At 44.1% G+C, this 18,802-nt stretch overlaps 1 protein-coding gene across 1 annotated transcript in view; it reads right to left on the bottom strand.

The window, feature by feature from the left end:
- prx (periaxin) overlaps positions 1 to 18,562 on the bottom strand; it is a 54,631-nt gene extending 36,069 nt beyond the window's left edge. The window contains 1 exon segment of the mRNA XM_060923569.1: positions 18,448 to 18,562. Coding sequence (XP_060779552.1) covers positions 18,448 to 18,480 — 33 coding nt within the window. The 5' untranslated portion in view covers positions 18,481 to 18,562.
- Positions 18,563 to 18,802: the final 240 nt, after the last annotated feature.

Raw genomic sequence — 18,802 nt, 5'->3', positions numbered from 1 at the left:
ATTGAATGACCATTTTGCTGATGCATGTAAACAATTCAGACTCATCATCAGTATAAAGAAAACCAATGTGAGTATAGGGTGCCATCAGTTCTCCATCAATCACCATCGGCAGTGACATCCCTGAAAATGTGGGCAGCTTTGTCTACCTAGGTTCCACTATCAGCAGCACCCTCTCACTTTATGTTGAACTTGATTGACGTCTTGGAAAGGCCAACTACATGATGGCCAGGCTGGCTGACAGAGTCTGGGACAACAAATCCCTGACAGTCCACACAAAGATCCATGTATATCAGGCTTGTGTCCTCAGTTCCTTACTGTATGGTAGTGAGACCTGGAGTACCTACATGACGCAGGAGCAAAGGCTGAACACTTTCCATATGCAATGTCTTAAACGCATCCTGGGCATCAGCTGGTGGGACCGAATCTCACATTATGATATTCTTGAATGCACCAAGGTCCCAAGCATGTACTCCCTGCTGAGCCAATGCCACTTGTGGTGGTTGGGGCATGTTTGTCACATAGAAGATGGAAGACTGCCAAAAGATATCTTATGTGGTGAACTTTCCTAAGGCACTCATAGAGTTGGATGCCCCTTACTCCAGCTCAAGGATGTCCTTAAAAGAGACCTTAAGGCTTGCAACATCTGCATAGACAACTGGGAACTTCAAGCCAGAAATCGACTTTCCTGGTGACAGACTGTCTACAAAGGGATCCAAGAGGCAGACAGAAAGAGAAGTCTGCTTGCAAAGGAAAGATGAATGCGAAGGAAGCAAGGGGTATCAAATCCCAGTGTCCCTGAATTCACCTGCATCAATTGTAACAGGGACTGTCATTCACACATTGGCCTGCACAGCCATAGCAGATGGTGCAAACCAAAAACAAAAGATACATCTCCAAGGGCGCATTCAGCATGGTCTTTTGAGACAGTGATGCCGATGATGATTCTTACATGATAAAATTAAAATTTTGAGTACGAGAATCCAAGTAACTTTGTAACAAAATTACTTTTAAAATGACTCAAAACTAGACATGGTAATATCATTTGGCATTCAGACTAAAATCTGCTGGACTAGAACTTAGAAAATAGAAGAAAATAAAAATTCTATTAAAATGTAAATCTACATCCTACAAAGCATATGACTATAACTGTCATTCTTATTATGAATAAAAAATGCACATAATAATAATAATAATAATAATAATAATAATAACATAACCATTGATTGGCAGTTTGGCACTTAATACTGTACTGCAAAGTTTCATGTAAACTGAACTCTTAATCAACCGACAGGATCAATCAGATACTGTCAACCCGAAAACACTAGTTCAACTGCATCATGCAATAAAAACAACAGTAAATACTGAGTGTATTATTATTATTATTATTATTACTATTGTCTTATTTAGTGTGCCACTCAGGGAGAGGGAGGTGCCTGTAAATTTTGATGGGGCTCGGACCGAGTTATGAATTTTTAAATCCCCGTACGAGAGCAGCTGGAGCTAGGGCTTGTGCTAAAGCTTTCTGCGAGCTGCGCTTGCTCCTGACATCAGATCAGGCTGAGCCTGGGCTCATTCAAAAGGGCCCGGGGAGTGGGGTGTGCCTGTACATTTTGGCAGGGCTAGGGCCATCGGTGGCCAAATTATGAATTTTTAAAAATCACATCCACAGGGGCCCCCATTTCACAGGCCGTCTCGTCTCGTCTTCATCCGCTTTATCCGGGGCCGGGTCACGGAGGCAGCAGTCTGAGCATGGAAGCCCAAACTTCCCTTTCCCCAGACACCTTGGCCAGCTCCTCGGGAAGAACACTGAGGTGTTCCCAGGCCAGCCGAGAGACATAGTCCCTCCAGTGTGTCCTGGGTCTTCCCCGGGGCCTCCTCCCGGGGGGACATGCCTGGAACACCTGCCCAGGGAGGCATCCAGGAGGCACCCGAAAGAGATGCCTGAGCCACCTCAGCTGATTCCTCTCGATGTGGAGGAGCAGCGGCTCTACTCCGAGCTCCTCCTGAGTGACTGTGCTTCTCACCCTATCTCTAAGGGAGCACCCAGCCACCCTGCGAAGGAAACTCATTTCGGCCGATTGTATCCGCGATCTTGTTCTTTCGATCATTACCCAAAGCTCATGACCATAGGTCAGAGTCGGAACGTAGATTGACCGGTAAATCGAGAGCTTCGCCTTTTGGCTCAGCTCCTTCTTCACCACGACGGACCGGTAAAGCAACCGCATCACTGCGGAGGCTGCACCGATCCGCCTGTCGACCTCACGCTCTAGCCTTCCCTCACTCGTGAACAAGATCCTGAGATACTTAAACTCCTCCACTTGAGGCAGGACTTCTCCACCAACCTGGAGAGGGCAAGCCACCCTTTTCCGGTCGAGAACCATGGCCTCTGACTTGGAGGTGCTGATTCTCATCCCAGTCGCTTCACACTCGGCTGCAAACCACCCCAGTGCATGCTGAAAGTCCTGGTTTGAAGAAGCCAAAAGGACAACATCATCCGCAAAAAGCAGAGATGAAATCCTGTGGTTCCCAAACAGGATTCCTTCCGGCCCCTGGCTACGCCTAGAAATTCTGTCCATAAAAATTATGAACAGAACCGGTGACAAAGGGCAGCCCTGCCGGAGTCCAACATGCACTGGGAACACGTCTGACTTACTGATGGCAATGCGAACCAGACTCCTGCTCTATTCATACAGGGACCGGACAGCCCTTAGCAAAGAGCCCCGAACCTCATACTCCTGAAGCACCCCCCACAGAATACCACGAGGGACATGGTCGAATGCCTTCTCCAGATCCACAAAGCACATGTGGACTGGTTGGGCAAACTCCCATGAACCCTCGAGCACCCTATGAAGGGTATAGAGCTGGTCCAGTGTTCCACGACCAGGACGAAAACTGCATTGTTCCTCCTGGATCCGAGGTTTGACTATTGGTCGAATTCTCCTCTCCAGTACCCTGGAGTAAACCTTCCCTGGGAGGCTGAGAAGTGTGAGTCCCCTATAATTGGAGCACACTCTCCGGTCCCCTTTCTTAAAGAGGCCGTGTTACGGCATAATGTATTCGCCCAGTGTAACATTTGGAAGAAAATTGGAAGTACTAGATTAGACCCATATCTTTACAATTTTTTCATGGGCCATCCGGTTTGATGCTTTTGAAACACAGATGGATATATTCAATTTCTTTTTTTATTGGCCATCCGGTCGGATGCTTTTGAAATACAGATGGACAAATGTGAAAATTACTGGTCAATGTCTGCCGGTCTGGCCTTATTTCCCACACTGCAGTCAAAAGTTTGGACACACCTTCTAATTAAATGTTTTTTCTTTATTTTTATTAATTAAAAAACATTTCATGTCTTAAAGTAATGATGGATGTCATTTCTCTTTACTTAGTTGAGTGGTTCTTGACATAATATGGATTACTACAGTTGTGGAATAGGGCTATGTAACAGTTCCCTGATGAGGGTTGAGTACAGAAGCACGGCAGGCAGGAATTGATGTTCACATATGCTCTTTATTTTCTTTTATTTTCTGCTTTTCAGCATCACACACTCACACTCTCGCACGCAGACACACACACACACATACACATACACGTGTTCTGGTTGAGAGAGCTCTCTTCTCTCTCCCTCCTTTTCTATCCTCTGTCACTGCAACACAGACACACATTAATTAGACACAGGTGCATTGACTTTGCCACTCACCTTCCCTGGCCCCACCCTCCATTCAAAAACCAATGCTAGGCCACGCCCCTGCTGCCACATACCCCCACCGCCTGACTCAGGCCGGGGAGCTGTCCAGCCAGCAGCGGACTCCCCCCGATGGGACAGGAAGTCCGCCACTACCATCTGTGCCCCCGGCCTGTGGACCACCTTGAATTTAAATGGCTGGAGGGCTAGATACCAACGGGTGATCTGCACATTGGCATCTTTCATGTGGTGGAGCCACTGAAGGGGCGCGTGGTCTGAACAGAGGGTGAAAGGGCTCCCCAGCAGGTAGTATCAGAGAGTGAGGACTGCCCACTTGATGGCCAAGCACTCTTTCTCGATGGTGCTGTATTTACTCTCGTGCATTGAGAGCTTGTGGCTGATGTACAGCATGGGACGTTCCTCGCCATCCACTTCCTGGGACAAAACGGCCCCTAGCCCTCTGTCCGATGCATCCGTCTGCAAAATAAAGGGGAGAGAGAAGTCAGGGGAGTGTAAGAGTGGTCCCCCACACAGTGCAGCCTTTACTCTGGTGAAAGCCTGTTGGCACTGCTCCATCCACTGGACCGGATCTGGTGTTCCCTTTTTCGTGAGATCAGTCAGTGGGCTGGTGATGTCTGAATAATTAGGTATGAACCTACGATAGTAGCCAGCCAGCCCCAGGAACTGTCTCACCCCCTTTTTGGTTTTAGGCCTTGGGCAGGCCACAATCGCTGCTGTCTTGTCAATTTGGGGACGCACTTGCCCATGACCCAAGTGGAAATCCAGATATCGTACTTCCACCTGCCCAATTCCACACTTTTACGGGTTGGCTGTGAGACCTGCCTGCCTCAGTGACTCTAGTATGGCCCTAAGGTGTTCTATGTGCTGCAGCCAGTCACTGCTGTATATGTGGCAGATCACAGAATCCAGAGACACATGTCGGCCCGGGGACATTTTGAGTTATTGACAGATTCAGAAAGTACAGTTTCTAAGCTTTCCAGTGATGCCTTCCATGTGGAGATCTGACAATATTTGAAGAATGTGTGGCCTTTTGAAAGTGTATACCTCTTAAAACAGAAAAGGGAGAAAATCGCCCTCAAAGTTTTCCATCTCAGCTACTCTGGGTGTAGGGCAGGCACATAATGGTGCTATTTGCATGACATTAAGGAAACCCCTACCCCCTACGAGCTAGCACGATACTACTTTCATGTAAACAAAGATCACCACGTCAATTTTCCTTCCATGCAAAGTATGCCCAAAACAATTATGAAGTACAAAAATAAGTCCTAAAGTATACTTTAACGCTTTGTGGTTGAAAAATTACTCACACCGTAAGAAAGAAAGATAGCACGATGATGACACAACTAACACAACACTAGTTTCATGTAAAGCCTCGGTCACAACCGGCCGTACAGTACGCGCTCCTACAGCCGGTCTACACGCAAAAACCGCAAGAAACACATGGAGAGCGCGCAAGAAACGCACGAGAGCGCGCGTGTGAAAAGCACGAGAGCGCGTGTGTGAAAAGCACGAGAGCGCGTGTGTGATGTGCTGATTTTCGAGCCGCAGACCGGCCGCAGAGGTTCTTTGTCATGTCAAACAAACTCTACGGGCGCTTACGTTTTTTTCAGGTTGCAAGACAAACTTGCGGCCAACGCGCGTCTTTCTCCGTGAACAAAAAAAAAAACGCAGCGATTTGGGAAATGCCAAAAATCACACGGCCAAAAAATCGTATGTCCGGTTGTGACCTAGGCTTAACCAAACCACAACACTCTCTCCGTTACATGCAAAAATAACCACACAGCCTTAGATTAATAAACTCACCCCATCAGAAAGAGAAACGGCGCCTTGCACACACCAATGCCTCCGATGGAATGTAATCCTAGAACGGTCCGTGTATCATCCAATCATTCAAGTATTCCATTCAATCTGGAAAACGAGGTTGCGTTTTTTTTTTTGCTAGAAATGGTGATCTCCGATGTAAATACCGTGTGTCTGTTTGCTTCGCGGTGTTTGCTCCTCTGCGCTCTGTTTAGTAACTCATTCCATAGTGAAATCACACGCCTATATGCAGGTTAAGTAGCCATGCGCTCAACTCAGATCATACAGCTGATTCGCAGAAAAAAAAACCAAATGGCTTTAAATCATCATGTGAATGGCCCATATGGTAATTTACCCACACCCCCTAGCAGGCTACAGTCCTGACAAAAATGAGACAATTTGCAACAAAAAATGTATACTTTTCCAACAAAACAATCTATTATCTGAAATACTGATTGCATTCTTCAAGATCTCAACTTGCACATGATGGAAAAAAACAAAAATCACAAATTAAAAAAAAAATGCTTCTTTTGCGATTATCTCGGATTCGTTTCGGCCGACATGTGTCCCTGGATTCGGTGAGCAGTCACATATAATTATGTCATCTAAATAGGCTGCCGCATAGATGGCGTGGGGGCGGAGGATCTTGTCCATGAACCACTGGAACGTAGCGGGAGCCCCAAACAACCCAAAAGGAAGCTTGACAAACTGGTGTAATCCAAACGGTGTGGAAAAAGCCATTTTCTCTCAGGATAGAGGAGACAAAGGGATCTGTCAATATCGCTTCATCAAATCCAGTGTCGAATAAAAGCGAGCTGCACCTAACTGATCAAGCAACTCATCAATGCGAGGCATTGGGTATGTGTCGAATTTAGACACCGAGTTGACTTTTTGATAGTCCACACAGAACCAGACCGAACCGTCGGCCTTGGGTACCAGGACTACCGGGCTGCTTCAGTCACTGTGTGACTCCTTGATTATGCCCATATCGAGCATGGCCTTGAGTTCATCTCAAACCACCTTTTTTTGTGTTAGGGTAAGTGGTACGGGCTGCTACGCACCACCACCCCTTGGGGCATTTCAATGTGGTGTTCTATGAGGTGGGTGTGGCCGGGAAGGGGCGAGAACACGTCAGAAAATTCCTCCTGCAACTTGGCTACCTTTGTAAGTTGGGCCAGTAAGAGGTGGTCTCCACAAGGGACCAGAGTGGTTTGGGTTGTGGTTTTGGTTATTTTTGCCTCCGGCCCTAGCTCCACCTTCTCCGGAACTACCGACGCCAATGCCACAGGGACCCCCTCATTCCAATGCTTTAATAGGTTGAGGTGGTATATTTGTAGAGCCCCGCCCCTATCTGTTTGCCTCACCTCATAGTCAATGTCCCCAATTCGCTGTGTGACCTCAAAGGGCCCTTGCCACTTGGCAACTAATTTGGAACTCGACGTGGGCAATAATACGAGTACTTTGTCTCCAGGAGTGAGCTCTCTAAGGCACGTGCTGCTGTCGTACAGCCAGGCTTGATGTTCTTGTGCCTGCCGCAAATTCTCCTGGGTTAAGTGAGTGAGTGTGTGGAGTTTGGTGTGCAGGTCAAGAAAGTATTGGATTTCATTCTTACTAGGCGAAGGTCCCTCCTCCCAATTTTCCCGTAGCCCATCCAAGATGCCACGTGGCTTTCACCCATATAATAATTCAAATGGGGAAAATCCCGTAGAGGCTTGCGGGACCTCTCCTACTGCAAATAACAGGGGCTTGAGCCATTTATCCCAATTACATGCATCTTCACTTACAAATTTCCGAATTAGATTTTTAAGTATTTAATTGAACCTCTCTACCAAACCATCCGTTTGTGGTTGATAAATACTGGTGCGGATGGATTTAATCCCCAATAACCTATACAGCTCGCACAGTGTGCGTGACATAAACGAAGTGCCTTGGTCTGTCAGGATTTCTTTCGGAATCCCGACCTGGGAGATAATATGGAAGAGCACTTCCGCAATACTGCGTGCTGAGATATTGCAGAGAGGCACCGCTTCCAGATATCGCGTTGCATAGTCCACCAGAACTAAAATAAAGCGATATCCTTGTGCTGACTGATCTAATGGCCCAATGAGATTCATACCAATTCTTTCAAAGGAGATATCGATTAGAGGGAGAGGGTGCAAAGGCGCTTTTGGAGTGGCCACGGGGTTTACTAGCTGGCATTCACAGCACGCTGCACACCACCAATGAATGTCCCCGCGAATCCCTGGCCAATAGAACTGGGCCATTATTCGGGCTAGTGTTTAATCCTGCCCAAAGTGTCCGGCCATGGGATTAAAGTGAACTGCATGGAAGACAAGTTCCCTACAGCTCTTAGGGATTAACAATTGGGTTATTTGTTCACCGGTTTGAGTGTCCTGTGTCACTCAATACAGTCCATCTTTAATAACTGCAATCTACAGGAAGATGGGTGCCGCATTTGGCTGGAGAGTTTGACCATCGATTATTCTCACTTGATCAAACGCATGCCGCAGAGTCTCGTCATGTGACTTGCTCTAAAAGGAAATCCTCGAGGGAATCCCCAAGGGCGGGAGGAGGGGAGGGCTGCTCCTCACTCCTTGTATCGTCCTGATGCAGTGATGACGTGGATGGCTCTGTGACAGCTTCTCCAGTCAATACCACACCGTGATTCCTCCATGACATTTTATGGCAGGACCCACTCCCTACTAAGTATTCCAATATAGTTCAAACTCTGGCCAATCTGTTCCCAAAATCAGTGAGTGGGTGAGACGAGGATTAACCACCACCTTAACTCTATGCTTTTGGCCCCGAAATAGAATATGGACAGACACTAGAGGATAATTGTGAACATCCCCATGCACACACAACACCTTCACCTCTCGTGCTCTCCCCAATGCCTCACCTTGCACCAAGCTTTGGTGGACTGAGGTCTGATTACATCCGAAATCCACCAACGCGTTATATGTATCCCCTTGAACGCTTACTGGTATGCGATACGTTCCAGCCTGATTGGGGGCGATCTCTGGTGCGTCGGGGATGCAGATCACAGCTCCCACCTCCGTTGCGGAGTCCTGGCTCGGGAGATGCTCCGGCTCCCCGCCGCACCAGCACACCGGCCCAGGCTTTCCCTCTGCACCGGTGTTATGGGCATCACTCACCTGAGGGGGAGAAGACACAGACATGGGAGAGGGAGATGGGAGGACTCCACGGGTGCGATGGGCCGGCTGGGGAGGAGCCAGCCGCCTCCTCCGCGGTAGGGGAACAGGGTGAAAGAGAGAGAGAGAGGGGGGGAAAGGAGAGAGAGAAAGAACATGAGGAGATGCGCCTCATCTGCCTGCCATTGGAACCACCTCCAGATGGTCCTCTGCCAACTCGATGGCTCATTCCAGCAACGCTGGGCGATGACACTGGACCCATTCCGCTGTTCCTTCTGGAAGTTGAGAGATGAACTGTTCCAGTGCCATCAGATCGATGATCCCATTGGCATCACGGTCTTCTGCCCTCAGCCACTACCGGCAGGCATCCCAGAGTTGCTAGCCAAGTGCAAACGGCCGGCCGACCTCCTGAAACATCAGCTTCCAGAAGTGCTGGTGGCGTTGTTCTGGGGAGCAGCCGACATGCTGCAGGATGGCTTTCTTCAGGTCAGCATACTTGAGCCAGCTGCGCCTCACCAGTCAGAAACAGGAGGAGCGCCGCGTGCTGCTCGAATGACCACCCCCACGTTTCGGCCACTTGATCGAAAAGAGCGAGGAAAGCTTCCAGATCATCTTGCGGGCCCATCTTCATGAGGGTGGCATGAGGGTCCTCCGTGGTGCTGGTTGAAGCCCCTGCCGATACAAGCAGATGCCGGAATGCCTGGCAATCTTCCTGCTGGGCTAGCATCAAGGCTTCAAAGCATTGTTCCTGCTCCTTCCAGAGGGTGATCAGCACTTGATGCTGGTTTTGCTGGGTGGTAGTGAGGGAATGGATGAGCTCTTGGAATGGGGAGGGCTCCATGTGGTGGTTCCCTTCTGTACTCTTGGGTTTCGGCACCACTGTAACAGTTCCCTGATAAGGGTGGAGTATAGAAGCACAGCAGGCGGGAACTGATGTTCACACACGCTCTTTATTTTCTTTTATTTTCTGCTTTTCAGCGTCACACACTCACACTCTCCCAGTCTCTCTCACACACACACACACACACACACACGTGTTCTGGTCGGGAGAGCTCTCTTCTCTCTGCTCTCTCCCGCCTTTTCTATCCTCTGTCACTGCAACACAGACACACATTAATTAATACAGGTGCTTTGACTTTGCCACTCACTTTCCCTGGCCCCGCTCTCCATTCACAAACCTACGCTAGGCCATGCCCCCACTGCCACAGGCTATTTACTGTATCTTTTATTATTTACTATTTACTGTTTGATCTCAAATGCATTAAGAAGGCAAGAAATTTCACTCATTAACCTTTGACAAGACACACCTGTTAATTGAAAAGCATTCCAGGTGACTACCTCATGAAACTGGTTAATGCCAATAGTGTGCAAAGCGTCATCAGGGTAAACAGTAGAAACTTTAAAGAATCTAAATGTGAAACACTTTTTCTGTTTACCATGTGTCCATATCATACATGGAATTGAGGGTTTTACTGGGAAATATATCACTACATTTTTCATATAAGCTACATCCGGGTGTCAGTCCTGCATGCTTTGGCGCATGCACCTGAAGAACTCTCAAGCATGCCCCGGGCTGTGTGCGTGTCCAGTGGACTCTCGCACACACGCTGGTAACAACACACACCTGCACATGATTTAAGCAGCAGTATGGGCACCTATATAAAGACTGTTTAGACGCACAATCAGTGCGAAGTATTACGTGATGTCAATATGTATTACTGAGTCTTATTGCTGGGTTTCACGTGACATCACATCCGCCTCATTAGTTATTCAAAACTTTAGCTGGTGGTCTACCGAAGCTCAGTTGACAAAATATTCGTACAGAGAAGGTGTACAGAGAGGCTCTCATGAAAAATGCCTTACGCTTGCATTGTTTTAGGTTGTTCGAATAGATCAAACTGTGAAACTGATAAGTTTCTTCAGGGTTCCCCGTGAACTAATAAAAAAGGGTGAACGAACACAGGATTTCACAAAAAGACGTCGAGAAAGGTGGCTTTTGAACCTCTCACTGAAATCGAAGGGAGCCGAGTCGAAGCATGCTTGAGTTTGCAGTGATCACTTTATGAAAGGTTTGTATAGCCCTCTCAGCTATGTCATTAGTGTTTTCCAAGTACCTTTCTTGCTATGTGTCATTATTTTATGGTACTCTTTTTAGTCACAAAGCGCTAAAGTCCTCAGCTGTTTCTTTGTTTACTCCTCACTCCTCACAAAGTCTATATTCATGAAGGCCATGACAAAATTCTTACCCAGCCATACAGTTACAATGCACCGTGATCACTTCTCCGTCTTGTTTAACTAAGATCCAGGTCTTTCAAGGGGTTTCTGATTATCTTTGTGCATGATTTACCTGAGAGATAAGAGTGAACACAAGTGAGAATCAAGCGAACTGTTGTTTGTTTACACTTCAACTTGCAGCGCTTCATTGTAAAGATGCGAATGAAAAGATTTTTTTTTAAAAACATACACGGGCAAAAACAATACAGGATTCATACAGCAGCAATTTGATACCGAGGTCCTTTACCCAGCCACATACAAAAAAGTTGTAAGCCTCTATACTCTTCCATGCTTTCATCTGTTTTGCGGTGTAGAAGGATGTCTGCAACACCAGATAGTTTGAGATGTTGGGGAACTCGACTGAAGAGTAGTTTTCGAGATCATATCACAAATCCTTTTTTCCCAGATTGTAGGGGTCTATTCCATTCCACATAGCAATCTCCTGAATATATCTAAAGCAAGCAGTGGCTTCTAGATTACGAGCATACTCTGATAAGTTATCACTAATTGTTTGCATTAGACAGCTGTTTAGACCACCAACTATTTCACTTCTGGTAAAACCACTAAGAAAAGTCACATGACTGAAACCCAGCAATTTCCCATGTCTGATTTCCTGGTTTTCTGATTCCTGTGCCTGTTCCTCGTTCCTGGTTTCTCTCTGCCTGTGACATTCCGTTTGTGCCTTCCCTGACCGTTTGCTTGTTTAACGCTTTGGATATTACCTGCTGGTTTGGACTGTTTGCCTGTGTGTATTCTCACTATAATAATAAACATTCTTCTGCACATACATCCGCCTCTTACTGTGTCCTGATACTGGGACATGGAGATTCAACATCATGACATAAATATCTATCTGTCACTCATAAGGATATCAATGAATTGTTTTGATAAGTTTGTGTACTTTTTGTTTGTGAATGTGTCTATATAATAATTTTTTTTAAATCACACGGCTTGAAGATATGAAGTTTATCTTCTTGTGTTGAAAAACTTGCATTTTTCATATAAAATACATTGCAGCTCTGAGTGGCATATTTCACTATATTTATATATTCACAATATTTTACTTCAATGATGTCACTCCCAGTGTTTTCCCGCTGACTAGACGCACATTGTCAAAATAGCAAACTGGTTCAAAATTAAAATTCTTTTAACTTATACTTTTTTTTGGTGGATGTGTCCAGAAATATAAAGAATATTACATGGTGGCATGAAGATATGAAGTTTATCTTCTCATGTTGAAAATATTTTCACTCGTTCAGTTCGCTCACTCATGAATATGTTCACCACTCAAAGATAAACTTCATATCTTCGTGCAACCGTGCAATATCCTCTATATATGTTCCATATGTTATTTCATAGTTTTGATGTCTTCAGTATTGTTCTACAATGTAGAAAATTGTCAAAATACAGAAAAACCTAGGAATGAGTAGGTGTGTCCAAACTTTTGACTGGTATATTTTTTTCAAATATCTTGATATACAAAATATTAATCTTTCACACTGTAATCTTTTTATTCTTAATCTTTTTCATGTTTGTGCGCTGCTGTGCATCCCTGTGCGCATAACAGGCAGAGTGTACGCACACTGTGCACACACCTATGTAGTCGCATATTAATATCTTGTTAATGCACCCTTAAAATAACAGTTAAATTCTATGCCACTAACTTCAGACCAGGTATTTGTTGGTTAATCCCACAATCGCTTTCCGCTGCTTCAAGGTAGCAATGTGCCAACAGTGCACTTGACTGCACCTCATTTTAAAACCTCAGAAAGGCACTTGTTGCCACTTTGTGCTGGGTGTAAGATAGGACCCTTTATCACATTACTTGGAAAAGAGACAATGAGAACAGATACCCACTGCTGCATTCATCTTGCAACCAGCAGAATGGACTTTGAATAACTGTCTTTCACTTTCAGAATCAATTCTATGAACAGGAAAAGAGTACATTGATGGGTTTGTACTTTGCGCCTAATTATTCTAATTTGTTTATGGGATTTTGGGAAGAAACATTTGTGTATTCCAGCTTGAATATTTACTTGGAAAAGATTACATGGCGGTGAAGGTACATACTGTAAATTATATTCTTCTAATTTGGTCAGAGATTTAAATGCATATGTTACTCAGAATAAGATTTTAAAAGAAATGCTTAAAACATAAGTCAAAGATTTAAGAAAATAAGACATAACCATAAGACTATGTACACAGCTTACAATAAAGCAAAATGTCTCACTAGAGAACAGTTACTAGTTCAAAAACAGAAGCAACAACAGTGCTCAGATAAGTCTCCTTTGTGACACAATATAGTAGGTCATGTTAATGACCTATTGCCAATTGACCTAATGAGTTGCAATTTGGTCCTCCAGCTGTTCCTTTTTTGTACCTTTAACTTTTCCAGCCTCTTAGGCCCTGTCCACATGGCAACAGATTCAGGTGAATCTGATAAAATTGTTTATTGTTTCGGCCTGGCATCCACACGGCACCAGCGTTTTGGGTGCCCCAAAACGAAATCTTTTGAGAACGGGTTCCAGAGTGGAAAAATCTGGCAACGGCGCCGTTGCAAAGTCGTCTGGATGAGTAGAACGGATTTGTTTACGATGATGTCACAACCACATGACTGTCAGTGCTTCACGCCGGGTAGAAGTGTAACGAACTCGATACGAGTTGTCAACAAATCCTATAACTTGGTTCATGAAATGCGCTTACAAAATATTTTCACTGTGAATATTTATTGTGTAATGGTGCAAAGTGAGAGAGAGAGAGTGAGTGAGAGAATAGCCCTTAGGGCAGAGTCTTTAGTCCAAACACTGCGGAAAGCAGTACCAAACCGCGCACCGCCCGTGCGCTTTCCAAAAACAAAAACAATCCCACCAGCAAAAATAGGAAAAAAAAGGAGCGATCTCACCTCTTCAGATGTTGGTTTAAGTCCGACAATACATTCCTCAAAAAGGGTGTAGAAGAACAAAGTAATCCATCAATGTGTAGCATTCAATTTATTCCAGACCATTAAAGAATTCTGGAGGATATCAGAATGTTGGCGTACCAGCTTCCATCTACCCCATTCATTCCTCTTTCCGCATCTTTCGTTTTACGCTACTGATTAATAATCAAAACTTTATGTGGCTGATGCTACAGAAGAAGGGGTTTATGCGCATGCGTCTACTTCTTCTATTGTTCTGGTGTCTCCGATGGGACCGTCTTTCAGCGCACGTAGAGGTGTGGCATGTGTATTGCATCGTTTTCAGCAAGCGTTGCGTTGCCATATGTACCTGATATTTTACTGATCCGTTGCCCATGTGGACGCGATATTTAAAAAAAAAATCTTGTTGCCGTTGTTGTGTGGATGTAGCCTTATTGCCCCTGTCCCAACTTTTTTGAGATGTGTTGCTGTCATGAAATTTCAAATGAGCCAATATTTGGCATGAAATTTCAAAATGTCTCACTTTCGACATTTGATATGTTGTCTATGTTCTATTGTGAATACAATATCAGTTTTTGAGATTTGTAAATTATTGCATTCCATTTTTATTTACAATTTGTACTTTGTCCTAACTTTTTTGGAATTGTGGTTGTATTTTTATCTGTTTATTTATTGCTGTTTTGCCCTGTTAATGTGTATTTGTTTGGATGTCTATTTGCCTCTACCTAATATGGTTTGAAAACATGGTCTGTTATGTGACTTCACCTGTCTGCATTATTTATGTGACTACTTACCTGTGACTTTAATTGTCTATTGTCTATGGCCTAGTGGTTAGAGGTGCAGCTTTGGGACCAAAAGGTCACCAGTTCAATTATCTAGACCATCAAGAATGGCTGAAGTGCCCTTCAGCAAGGTGCCTAACCCCCAACTGCTCCTCAGGCTGCTCTGGGTATGTTGCTCTGGATAAGCACGTCTACTAAATGCCTGTAATGTACAACCCCGATTCCAAAAAAGTTGGGACAAAGTACAAATTGTAAATAAAAATGGAATGCAATAATTTACAAATCTCAAAAACTGATATTGTATTCACAATAGAACATAGACAACATATCAAATGTCGAAAGTGAGACATTTTGAAATTTCATGCTCATTTGAAATTTTATGACAGCAACACATCTCAAAAAAGTTGGGACAGGGGCAATAAGAGGCTGGAAAAGTTAAAGGTACAAAAAAGGAACAGCTGGAGGACCAAACTGCAACTCATTAGGTCAATTGGCAATAGGTCATTAACATGACTGGGTATAAAAAGAGCATCTTGGAGTGGCAGCGGCTCTCAGAAGTAAAGATGGGAAGAGGATCACCAATCCCCCTAATTCTGCGCCGACAAATAGTGGAGCAATATCAGAAAGGAGTTCGACAGTGTAAAATTGCAAAGAGTTTGAACATATCATCATCAACAGTGCATAATATCATCAAAAGAGTCAGAGAATCTGGAAGAATCTCTGTGCGTAAGGGTCAAGGCCGGAAAACCATACTGGGTGCCCGTGATCTTCGGGCCCTTAGACACCACTGCATCACATACAGGCATGCTTCTGTATTGGAAATCACAAAATGGGCTCAGGAATATTTCCAGAGAACGTTATCTGTGAACACAATTCACCGTGCCATCCGCCGTTGCCAGCTAAAACTCTATGGTTCAAAGAAGAAGCCATATCTAAACATGATCCAGAAACGCAGACGTCTTCTCTGGGCCAAGGCTCATTTAAAACGGACTGTGGCAAAGTGGAAAACTGTTCTGTGGTCAGACGAATCAAAATTTGAAGTTCTTTATGGAAATCAGGGATGCCGTGTCATTCGGACTAAAGAGGAGAAGGATGACCCAAGTTGTTATCAGCGCTCAGTTCAGAAGCCTGCATCTCTGATGGTATGGGGTTGCATTAGTGCGTGTGGCATGGGCAGCTTACACATCTGGAAAGACACCATCAATGCTGAAAGGTATATCCAGGTTCTAGAGCAACATATGCTCCCATCCAGATGATGTCTCTTTCAGGGAAGACCTTGCATTTTCCAACATGACAATGCCAAACCACATACTGCATCAATTACAGCATCATGGCTGCGTAGAAGAAGTGTCCGGGTACTGAACTGGCCAGTCTGCAGTCCAGATCTTTCACCCATAGAAAACATTTGGCGCATCATAAGATGGAAGATACAACAAAAAAGACCTAAGACAGTTGAGCAACTAGAATCCTACATTAGACAAGAATGGGTTAACATTCCTATCCCTAAACTTGAGCAACTTGTCTCCTCAGTCCCCAGACGTTTACAGACTGTTGTAAAGAGAAAAGGGGATGTCTCACAGTGGTAAACATGGCCTTGTCCCAACTTTTTTGAGATGTGTTGTTGTCATGAAATTTAAAATCACCTAATTTTTCTCTTTAAATGATACATTTTCTCAGTTTAAACATTTGATTTGTCATCTATGTTCTATTCTGAATAAAATATGGAATTTTGAAACTTCCACATCATTGCATTCCGTTTTTATTTACAATTTGTACTTTGTCCCAACTTTTTTGGAATCGGGGTTGTATATTAATCATGTGACTACTTACCAGTCCTTACTGATCATGTGATTACTTACTAAAATCTAGAAGAAACAGCCCAAAGGTAACCATTCTGTCATGCCCTGATGAAGGCCCTAATTGCTGAAACACATAGGCATGATTTTATCTGTTACTATGACTGAATGGCCAAGAGATATTAAAGGCTTTTTAAATTTATTACGCTCCTGAGTGCCTCAGATTTCTTCAACAAGGCTCTGATCTATTTTCACTCTTTTCTCAGGCCCTGTCCATACGGCAACGGATTCAAGTGAATCTGATAAAATTGTTTATTGTTTCGGCCTGGCGTCCACACGGCACTGGCGTTTTGGGTGCCCCAAGACAATATTTTTTTGAGAACGAGTTCCAGAGTGGAAAAATCTGGCAACGGCGCCGTTGCGAAGTCGTCTGGATGAGTAGAACGGATTTGTTTACGATGACATCACAACCACATGACTAGAACAAGCAGCACTCTTGCTGTTTTGTATGAACCACTGCATTGCATTCACTTTTGTATACAGCTTTTCTTTTAAATAAACAAGTAACTGAACCATTTCTTGAATTTCTTTTTTTTATTGGATAAGACTGCTTTTCAAAATGTTCACACACAATATAAAAAGTTATATAAATTATATAAAAATGCTTTTCAAAATGTTCACACACAAGAAAATTAAGTTATATAAAACTATGCACACTAATAAAACTCATTTGTACACACAGAAGGCACGATTTCCTCGCGTAGTCACAGCCATCTTCTTCTTGTTGTTGTGTGTTCCTGTGAGTGCTTCACGCCGGGTCGAGGAAGGGGTTTATGCACATGCGTCCTACTTCTTCTATTGCTCTGGTGTCTCCGATGGGACCGTCTTACAGCACATGTAGAGGTGTGGCATATGTATTACATCGTTTTCATCAAGCGTTGCGTTGCCATATGTACCTGATATTTTACTGATCCGTTGCCCATGTGGACGCGATTTTTTTTTTAATAAAATCTCGTTGCCGTTGTCGTGTGGATGTAGCCTCAGTTTCAAACTAGTTCACTTTTCTCCCAGAGACAGCTCTCTGGTCTTCATGTTGGTTTATCCTTTTAAAAGGTGTAGTGTGTAAGTATTGGCTACCTGGTAAATACATACTCCACATTCCAAATAAATAGGGGCCAGTATATCACCAGAAAGTTGGGGTGTCCACCCCTATTGTAAGAAACAAGGAAATGCACAGTCCCTCCTCCCCCTAACCCCAAACACACCAGCAACACTCTTGTAGAATTATCACTCACTGAATCTAGCATGAAGTTATTTTTAGTCAATCCACTACTCGGTTCATACAATCTAACTATAGAGTTATCAGTTATTTTTAAAAAAGCCAACAACTAACTAAGAGCAGGGCAAGAATATACAAAATTTGAACAAACACCTGAGCCGGTCAATATAACACTTCTATTTTATAATGTTCATGTGTGTTGTCAGCCTATAGTTTACATTATAGCTTGCTTAACTCAGGTTTTAGCAGGAAAACAGCTACAGCAACTCATGCATCAGTAGTGCAGTAGCTCAGTTTTAAGCAAGAAAAGAACCACAGCAACCCGCACATAAGTTGCGCAGTAGCTCAGTTTTTAGCAAGACTAATTCCACTAACTCCAGAAGCAAACTGCCCTTGTGGTTCAGACCATAAGGAAGTAGAACTGTAGGTTATGCATGTAACTGTGGTTCAATGAGGTGCTGAGGGGCACAAGGCCATCTGGAACACACTTGTTCATGAAAATGGAAAATAGTTTTGTCATAATTGGTATCACAATGACACCACATGCAAATCACTGCTCTTGTGAGTTCTTCCTCAATTTAACCCAAGTTGTACTGCATCAGGCCGAACTACCTACTATGATACTGACTTCAGTATTTTTATGGGATAGTTCTGACCCTTTTGCATTTGGTCTTTCAACAAGTTGCACTGTTGTGAGAAATTAACCATGCATTAACTGTGATTATAATGGCTCTAGCTTACCACGGACTCACTCTTCTCCTTTGAAGGATCCATGCTTGCAAGATTTGAATGACTCTGTTTCAGGTGGCTTCTTTTTTTACTTAGAACTTGTTTTAGTTCTGCATGAAGTTTCTCCTTCTGAACCTGAAATACATTGTACAGTATCCTAAATGGGCTTGTGTGGCAACTGGCAAGTCTTGGGCTTGGTCCACACTGACACAGGAAATTTTGATTTCTAATTGATTGATTGATTGATTGATTGATTGATTGATTGATTTTTTTTTTTTTTTTTTGGGGGGGGGGCATACTAGCATTTTCAATCAGTCTCCCAACTCATTCCTTTTCACAATGCAAAGATACTGGGTATATGCACTGG

Source organism: Neoarius graeffei, chromosome 6 (genome assembly GCF_027579695.1).
Source record: "Neoarius graeffei isolate fNeoGra1 chromosome 6, fNeoGra1.pri, whole genome shotgun sequence".
Taxonomy (NCBI): domain Eukaryota; kingdom Metazoa; phylum Chordata; class Actinopteri; order Siluriformes; family Ariidae; genus Neoarius; species Neoarius graeffei.
Note: the sequence above shows the minus strand (reverse complement) of the source record. Positions and strands in the feature narration are given on the sequence as shown.